At 37.4% G+C, this 10147-nt stretch overlaps 1 protein-coding gene across 2 annotated transcripts; it reads left to right on the forward strand.

Annotated features, from left to right (window-relative positions):
• Positions 1 to 3083: 3083 nt before the first annotated feature.
• LOC121441220 (nucleophosmin-like) lies at positions 3084 to 3785 on the forward strand. 2 transcript variants are annotated; one of them, XM_041642374.1, is made up of 2 exons: positions 3084 to 3665; positions 3747 to 3785. In XM_041642374.1, exons 1-2 carry the CDS (start codon positions 3084 to 3086, stop codon positions 3783 to 3785), a joined length of 621 nt encoding a protein of 206 aa, XP_041498308.1. The 2 variants fall into 2 exon arrangements, with proteins under 2 accessions (XP_041498308.1, XP_041498307.1); XM_041642373.1 differs by having other exon boundaries at positions 3084 to 3785.
• The last annotated feature ends 6362 nt before the right edge of the window (positions 3786 to 10147 follow it).

A 10147-nucleotide genomic window follows, 5' to 3' on the forward strand; every position in this document is an offset into this window, starting at 1 on the left:
AGATTCTCCTTTATGCTCTCCCTCTTTGAGACATAATGGGTATTAGGAAGTCGTCCTTCTAGCGACTCCAAGAGGAAAGATCAATTACCTCAGCCACACATGATGGGAAAGATTTTGTCAGGTCTTGTATGGATAAGGATCTGTGAAAAACCATAAACTGCCTTTCCCCCTAAACCAAAGATCCCTATAGCCACAAATGAAGAGAATTTGCTGCAGGTAATCTACATGATCTGAGTTAGTTTGTAAGACAGTCAAACATGATATATGTTAAATGATTAAATAAGCATAGATGGATTACTTGACTTGTTAGTTTTTAGGAGCAAAGTATGTACTGTGTTCACTATTATATCCACAATATCTAAGATCAGAACAGCGTAATGCATTTACTATGGAACTGTTGGCAAGGCAATCTTGTTATATATCTTGCATAATGGTGAATAAATGGATCCATTTGTAAGGAACTTACAGTGAGGGATGGCATCTGATCTACTCAAATTTAGTGGCTTTTAGAGACTCATGTGTTACATCCCTAATACTGTGCTATTGAGAGATACAGAACACTTAGAGGATGGACTCTAGTGGGAAGTCATTAGGTACCCAATAAAACAGGTCTGAAGAATGTAGAGGGACTCCAGGCTCTACTTCTTTCATTCTTTTGATTCCTAGTCATACAGTGAAAAAATTTAAAAACACTAGAGTTTACTAAAGTCCTCTGAAACCACAGTGCTTACCAAGAATCGGTGAACCTTTTTAACTGTGAGCAAAACTCAACCTTTCCTCACTCTTCATTGATTATCTTAATAATTTGTTATAGTTTCAGAAATTTATCACAGTATCATGATTCTACTAAAAGACTGTGGCTTAAGTAGAACAACAGAAAAAGAAAAGAGAAAGCCATTATTCTACTTTGGGGTTGAGGTAGTCCATGATGCCAAAGTAGGAGTGATTTTTGAACACTGAGTCAAGTTCATCACCAAGTAGAAGGAGGATGGGGGCAGCTTTGTACACAGAGCAAATGCCTTCTTACAGTGTTAATGACTTCCTCAAGGATCAGCAAAATATCATCCGTCACTTGAACCCATGACGTTCAAAAGATAGTGGTTCTGAATGAAATAAAGTTAAAGGATATATTCTAAATTTAGTATTATGAAAGCTCTGCTGTTTCCCTCCTTCACATTCATCAGGAAGCACTGAATAAAACACAGAGATAAGCTAGCATGAACAAGTCATACAGATTATGGCCATAATTTAAACTAGACACATGTGTCTAAAGCAGAGAGTATAACAATCACTTCCAGAGTGAACACGTTACATGATAAACACTTTGAGACTAGAAATGACTTCACTCTCTATCCTATAATTATTATATGAAATAAAAGTGATCTAATTTACCTGCTTTCTCTCTTACTACTCATGCCTTCGCTCTTCCTGTGCCTCTATATTATTCTACCTCCTGGAAAACTATGTTAATAGTGGCAAGTATGCCAGAAGATTATTCTCAGCTTAAGTGTCTTCTCCTGTAGGAGGTTCATAGGACTCAGAAAATTAATGAAATTTAAATGCTCAGGAACCTTATGAAGTTAGAAGACTCACCAAGCTCAGAAAGTTACAGTACTCTTAAGCCCCCTCTCCAGGGCAGTAGGCAGTAAACAATTGCTGGGGAGATGAGGATCTTCGGTGGCACTACCTGCAATTTAGGCAAGGAGCCTCAAGGACGTAGGTTTCATAAATCTTTACCCACTTTGGGTCATCTCAACTGGTGAAGCAGCTGACTTTGAGTCCTTTAATTAAGAAAATTCTCACAGACAAGCTCACAGCAATAACCAATGGAGACCATCTCTCATCGTGACTCTCTATTCATGTGATTCTTGATTGTGTCAAGTTAACAAAGTGAATAATCACAGTCCCCAGTGCAGTAGTGTTCTGAAGTGAGGCATTTGAAGGTGACTGGATTGTGTGCCTCTGATCCTAATAAAGTCAGTGGCTCACCAATTAGACTAGAGTACTAGACACAATTAATATATTATAGCTCTTCCTTGGATTAATAGACATATTCTCATTTATTCTCAAGAAAACCATGCAAACCAGTTTATAATTCTGCTCAGAGTTTAGAGGCTACTATTTATAATTACAGCAAAATTTTAGTCTGAAAGCATAATATCTCATGAATGGATGAAGGGTTTTTACTGAATCCAGAAAGGATCTTGCATAAAATTTGGCAATAGGGAAGTAGATAAGTTTTAAATTAAGTTTAGATAATCATTTGCTGTCAAGACGTCTTTTCACCTAACATAATGTTGCTTCAGCATCCAATACTTAATTTAACTTAGAAAAGAGCCAAGATTTTAATTTTCCTGAAGAGATTAGGTACATTCTTTGTTAGACAGCTAAAAGATATATGAACAGTATGTGCAGTTGGTAATCCACACACAGCAGAAGGAATGATGGAAAATATAAACTTTCCAAAGACAGGCACAGTGATGTGAAGGCTGGTCTCACCAGACATATTGAGTTACTGCATGGAAGTTTAAACAACAAACACTTCACAGACGGAAATATTCCTGAGCAGGGGTCGGTGTAAATGCTTATCAATCTTTTGGCTCATGGAATGTTCCAGAATAATTTTTAGTTGTCTCCCAGACCCTTATTCTTATTTGAAACATCCATCAGTATTTTGCTTTTGATACAATATACCTTGTGTATACCTGACTCTGTAACATGTAAAATATAACTCATATCTATTTTTTCAATGTACAATTTAGTAGAAAAATCTTACTTTAGACCAATAAATCTGCTTAAGCAAGAGTTAAAAACAATATGAAAAGTATTTTTAAGATGTATTTGGTGATAGTAACTCCATGAGTTCCAAAGTAATATAAATTCTTTGAGAAAGGAAATAGAATTTAAAAACTGCAAAGCAAAGGATTGTTCCAACAATATTGAAGACATAGTCCAAGAGGTTTGAAAAGAATACAGAAAATCTTTAGAAAAGAAAGAAGCTTGCCCTGCGTGCCTGTTCTGAGGAGCAGCAGGCAGAACACTCCGTCCGACTTCTCTGCCACCGAAGAATGCGCCTTCACCTCATGGAAGACTCCATGGACATGGACATGAGCCCTCTAAGGCCTCAGAACTACCTTTGCGGCTGTGAACTAAAAGCCAACAAAGATTATCATTTTAAGGTAGATAATGATGAGAATGAGCACCAGTTATCACTAAGAATGGTTAGTTTAGGTGCTGGGGCAAAAGACAAATTACACATCGCAGAGGCAGAAGCAATGAACTATGAAGGCAGTCCAATTAAAGTAACACTGGCAACTTTGAAAATGTCTGTACAGCCAACAGTTTCTCTTGGGGGATTTGAAATAACACCCCCTGTGGTCTTAAGATTGAAGTGTGGTTCTGGGCCTGTGCACATTAGTGGACAGCATCTAGTAGCTGTAGAGGAAGATGCAGAGTCAGAAGATGAAGATGAGGAGGATGTAGAGCTGTTGAGTATGTCTGGAAAGCGATCTGCTCCTGGAGGTGGCAACAAGGTTCCACAGACAAAAGTAAAACTTGATGAGGATGATGATGAAGATGATGAGGATGATGAGGATGATGAAGATGATGACAACGATGATTTTGATGATGAGGAAGCTGAAGAAAAAGTTCCAGTGAAGAAATCTGTACGAGATACCCCAGCCAAAAATGCACAAAAATCAAACCAAAATGGAAAAGACTTAAAACCATCAACACCAAGATCAAAGGGTCAAGAGTCCTTCAAAAAACAGGAAAAAAACCTCTAAAACTCCAAAAGGATCTAGTTCTGTAGAAGACATTAAGGCAAAAATGCAAGCAAGTATAGAAAAAGTGCATTGAACATTCCTGGGCACTACTGGTAAATTAAGCCCAAAGATGGGGAAAGAGGAAAAGGAGAAACAAATATAGTCCATACTGAGTACCATCAACAATCCAGACTGAAGTCTTCTATTTAATCTCAATCCCCTTTCCTGATTGGCCATCCATTCACCCTTGCACGCTGGAAGCAATCTCTTGTTTTCTTAAAGCATTTTTCTTTCACACTTGTGATGCAGAGAACTTTACTGCTGTCTACACTTGTGCATATGCCTCATCTCTTACCATGTTTTAATACCTTTGTATCCTTAGCTGTTCAATAATTTTTTTGAATAAACCAAAAAAAAAGAAAGAAGATTAATACATTTTTGAAATAAAGCAATTAAACCCAGATTCCCATGGATCTCAAAATTGAGTTTAAAATTTGAATCTGGATAGGAGTTGGTTAGGAAGACAGTGAACATATTGAACCTTTGTAATTATGGACGTTTTCTTTGGTACAAATTAGTTCATGGGTTTTCTTCTCCTATGGGAGGTTTCACCTAGCTGTGAGAAGTTTTTAAAAGATCTGGAAAACAGAGACTTGGACACACAGTGTGTGGTGTGGCAGTGGATAGAAAAGCAGGCCTGCAGGAAGTCAAAGTTCAAGGACTACGAATAGGAGCACTGCAGAGGCAGAAATAAACAGGCACATTTTTATGAGTTTATTCCTTACTTTCCCCACGTTCACTATCTTCCCCATGATCACCCCTTGTGTTAGGCAGACCCCTCCCCACTGTAAACAAGTGCTTGCAAATGTTAGAGGAATTTCAGCAATTTCATCCATACTAACTTGGCTCTGGTGTTCTATGACCTATGGTGATGCAGGATATTGTGGCTGGGGGACATGAGTTAAGGACAGAGAATGGGGAGGGGAAGGAAAGGAGAGAGGGAGGGGGAGGAGAAGATACAGCTCTTAGGGTCCCAGTAGCTAAGTTTCACCTAATGAGTTTTTAATCACCTCCCAACAGACCATCCACTTATAAACCAATCAATACAGAGGTCAGAGCCCTTATCATCTGGTCACCTTCAAAGGCCCCACCTGAATACTGCTACCTTGGGGGCTGTAACAGTTAGCTTTGTTAGCTTGACACAGTCAAGAACCACCTGATTTGAGTCTCAGTGACAGATTGTTTACATTTATTTGACCTGTGGGCATGTCTGTAGGATTGTTTTAATTAAGTTAATTAGTGTGAAAAGACCCAGCCTATTGTGGGTAGTACCATTCCCTAGAATCATGAAGTGTATAATGGTGGAGAAACTAAGCTCAACACAACTAAGTAAGCAAGCCTGTATGTGTTTGTTTTTCTCCATTCTTGACAGTGGTTGTAAAGTGACTATCTGTTTAAAATCCTGTCTTGGCTTCCTCACATTGTTGGATTGAATCCTGGAATCGTAAGCTGCTATAAAACCCTTTTCACCCCTGAGTTGCTTTTGTCAGCACATTCTATTACAGCAACAATCATAAAACTAGAAAAGGAGATCAAACCTCAAATACATAAGCCTCCAGGGGACATTCCAGACCAAAACTGAAATAAGCAAAGCTTTTCTAGTGAAGAAAACAGAAGGATAATGTGCCACAGATTCACAAGTGCCTTCAAATTTGCGTGGTTGGGGCTCAAAATAAAACTCTAGTAGAATATTCAATACATGTGTGCATCTGTAGCAAAGTAGGAATGATGGAAATATATCAAAGTTATACATGTGCTCAAAATATATTGATGTAAAGTCAAAATCTATACTCCCAAGGCTTCACTGGTCACCTTTGAAGGGGTTTGAAAGACCAGTTATTTGTTTTGAAATAGATAAAAAGGAAAAATAGCACAGATTCACATTTCCCTTTCTATTTGGAAATTTGATAGTGGTAGAATATTCACACTAATAAATGAGGAATGTTACAATGAGAATTCATGACATCTTAGATCAAGGTAACTGTCATGGGATGCTGATAATGTTTCCACTGAAAGTTTATTGGAGGAAATTCCAAATGTCATGGCAAATTTGGAATATAAAGAAACCCACCCCTCCAATACTACATTGCACACCATCTAATTATTTGTCAGTTTTCATACAAACATTCTGGGCAAATTTGTAATAGAAAGAGGCCCCAACCCTCCAATACTACACTGCATGTCATCTATTATTTGTCAGTTTTTAGACAAACATTAGGAAAACTCTCAGGCAATATTTGGTCAATGCTTGGATTATTTATTCTAAAGAAGCCACAAAATACCTGGTTTACAATATAAAAGAATGCTCATCAATAGTGCTTGTTAAACAAGTAAGATGACTAGAGTTTGGATACCCAGAATTAAAACAAATACCAGATAAGCATGGCTGTAACTCTGTAATCTCAGTCTCAGAAGGCAGAGACAAGGTATCCATGGGGTAAACTTGAAAGACTAGTTCTATCAGTGAGATCTGGGTTTGATTAAGAGACCCTGCCTAGAGATTAAGATAAAAGAGCAATTGGTGAAGTTCTGCCCACATGTTTACACAAGTGTACTCACACACACAGGCCCTTATACACATGCACATATATATTCACACATGTATTTCCACAAGTGCACACAAAAAGAATAAAAACAAGACAAAACACAGTGGTATGAAGAGGTTGTCAATTTCCAAATATTTTTACTTCACCATTGAATATAAGTTGATAGTGTATGGATTTTGACAAATTCTTTAGGGTCACTTAAATGTGAATAAGAAAAAAGCCAAGGGGAAAACAAAGCTCTAAGCATGACAATGAGTCAGTCACCTCACAAGACAAAAGAAGTCTGCAGAAGATGCCTCATCTAGAATTAGGGTTTGCAGGCTTGCCACCTTTCTTCACTCAACATTCTTGTGTTTCAGTCCTCATTGGCAGGAGCAGAAGGGACTTGTCTGTGCTCTGGCCTCTTCAGATTGATCCCCGTAACCATTAAGATGTCTCTGTTCCCTGTCTTGTGGTCACTTCCATTCCCAAATAAATACATTAACTAGGAGTCTAGGACATCAAATCTATTTCAGGTGCAAAATGATTCACAAACTATTCCATCAGAAACAGGCCAGAGGGAATGTAAGTGACATGAACTATTCATTGAAGCCAACAGAACCCTGGAAGAGGAACTGTGGGGACTCTGGTCATTTATTAAGCGTAGCCATCTTTGATTTATTTTCTTCTGACAACAGAGTTCAATAAATGTAATAGAATATGGCCCTTTTCCTTAATGACTTTCAAGGGAGCACAGCTAGAGTTTGGCTTCAGAGGGATCAAGAAAGAAGTTCATTGATGATAATAATGGTGATAATGTTGATGATGATACAATGATGGTAATAGTGGTGATGAGGATGATGACCAGTGATAATGGTGATACAGGTGATGATGGGAAAAAAGATAATGCTAGGTGACGATGAAAAAAATGATTATGATGTTAATGATTATTATTTTAATGGTGGTGATTTTAGAAATGGTTAAAAAGTTGGAGATGATGGTAATAAGCACAGTGACTGATGATGGTAAAAGTCAATAATGTGATGATAAATGGTGGTGATTGTGATTGTCGTGGTGGCGATGAATAGAATGGAGAGAAATATGACTATGATAATGGTAAAGATTAACAAGATGATGGTGATGATAATTATGACAAGGAGTATGGTGACATGATTTTGATGATGATGGGGTAAATAAATGAAACTAATGCTGATGGTATATGAGGAATGTGATGATCATGAAGATTGATAAAATGATAATGGTCGTGATAGTGATATTTGTGATGGTGGTCATTATGAAGAAGATAGCAATGGGATGACAACAATAGATTAAACAGTATCTCTAAATTCCATGTTGGAGCTTCATCATAAATAATACAAATAAATCAAATAAATAGGGAACTAAAAGATCCATTTCTGCTTTGTGAAGTGTATCTAGCTAAGAGCTAGGTGAAGTTTATCTGAAATGGCCTTTTCACTATGAGAGAGAGAGAGACAGAGAGAGAGAGAGAGAGAGAGAGAGAGAGAGAGAGAGAGAGAGAGAGAGACAGACAGACAGACAGACAGACAGAGAGAGAGAGAGTTGTGAGTTCTAACTTGTAGTAGACTGCTCCCAAACTTCCTTGGACAAGTCGAAAAGTATCATAGCATCCCCAAATAAGGATTTCATGGCCTGCTCTGCAGTCTTCTTAGCCCAACTGCCAAGTCTCTGATTGTAAAGTTGACATATTAAAATTTACAGACTTATTTTAGAGACTAAATGAAGTACTGAAAGCAAAAGATGCATGACCTAAAATCATATTTTCTTTTTATTTGATTGTAATAAGGTATATACAATCTATGATGTGAGAGATCATGGATACAAAATGTGAAAACAGGACAATAATTGGCTCAGTATTCCACTTGACATGTGATGGCAATGAACAGAGAAGGCTTTTAGATTTAGAAGCTTCCTGGATGGCACACTATATTTAAAAGGGATCAGAATTCTATAGAGCCAGGAGATGTCTTAGTGATGAAGGTGTTTACTTTCAAGCTTTAAAACCTAAATTCCATTCCCAGGTCCCACATGGTAAAAGGAGAGAATTAACTTCCTTGATTTGTCCTCTGACCTCCATACATGTTGGTACCATGTGTCCTCCCAAGCTTTCTTCATGCATGCTTGTGCTCATACACAAAATAAATGAATGTATGACCAATCAAGAATTCACAAGCAACAATGACCAATCAGTGATTACTATTGGTGTTTTCTGAAATACTTGCTATGCCTTGAATGCACATATTTAGCCAATTTTATCCTGTCCTTCGTTTATTCTCCAGAATCAGGTGTTTTATCTGTTTTAAAAGGGTAAGTAGTTGAATCACGAACACACACACCACCACCACCACCCACAAACATGAATAGTACATTTGAACTCATTCTCATTACTTATTATTACATTTTATGTTTCTTATTTGTTTTAAAACTTTAAAATTTTTGAAATTAAAATATTACATAATTTTCCCCTTCCCATTCATCCCTCCCATCTTCATATATATACATATATATATAATCATATTTATAAATATATAAATACAACTTGCTCAGTCCCTATAAAGTTACTTGTATGTTCATGGCATCAGAACTGAGCACTTGGTATTAAATAGCCAATTGTGGGGCTCTTCCTTGTGGAAGACTATTTCCCTCACTCTCGGCAGGGTGCCTGTATTTTGTTGTCTAGTGCTGGAACCCTGAGAGATTTCTTCCTTTCATGTAAGCATAGCTATCAAGATGTTATCCTTGATCTGTTTTGTTTAGGCAGCCATGTCGATAATCTTTCATAGATGTAGCTTCTCTGTCATTTCTAGGAATCACGGTCTCATAGAAAATTTCCTGTTCCTCAGGCTCCTACAATCTTCCTGTGCCTTCTTTCATTATGACCAAGCCTAAGCTGCGTTGTAGATGTGTCAGTGTGGACAAAACTCGATAACCTAAAAATAAATCTACCATATGACTCAGATATACCACTCCTTACCACGAGCCCAAAGGACTTGAAATTCTACTCCACTGATAAACACTCCCTTCATAATAATGAGGAATTGAAAATAACCTCGATGCCCCTTAACTATCAAATGGATCATGATGGAATACTATTCAGCTCTAAAGAAAAATGAAATCATGAAATTTTCACAATGCATTTTCCTTTTATTGAAAATAGATTTTTCTCATATAATATAATCTAATTATGGTTTTCCTTTCCCCACCACCTCCCAGTTCCTCCCCATCTTCTCTGCCATTTGGATCCATCCCTTTTCTGTCTCTCAATAGAAAAAAAAAACAGTCTTCTACAGGATAATAATGCAATATAATACAATACACTATAGTATGGTATGATAAAGCAAAAACTAACCTATCAGCATAGGAAAAAAACAAACAGAAGGAAGAAAACCTCCAAAAAAAGGCACAAGAAATAGATATAGATGCAGAGACTCACAGAGACCCACCTGATCAGGAATCCCACAAAAGCTCAAAATTGGAAGCCATAATATATATGCAAAGGACCTGGAGAAAGAGAGAGAGAGAGAGAGAGAGAGAGAGAGAGAGAGAGAGAGAGAGAGAGAGAGAGAGAGAGAGAGAGGAGTGAATAAAAATGTAAAACTAAAATAAAAGACAAATAATTTTTAGAGCACTGTCATGATATTGTGAGACAAGGGACCTGCAAAGATGTCATTGAGTTTGCTTCCTGCTGATCATCTAATGCTGTGGCCGGCCCTTAAGAGTGGTTTGTTTCCCAGTGAGACTCTTGGAGAAAATTAGGTT

This window comes from Microtus oregoni, unplaced genomic scaffold, assembly GCF_018167655.1.
Source record: "Microtus oregoni isolate MIOR12 unplaced genomic scaffold, Mior012 000074F_001, whole genome shotgun sequence".
NCBI classification, from domain to species: domain Eukaryota; kingdom Metazoa; phylum Chordata; class Mammalia; order Rodentia; family Cricetidae; genus Microtus; species Microtus oregoni.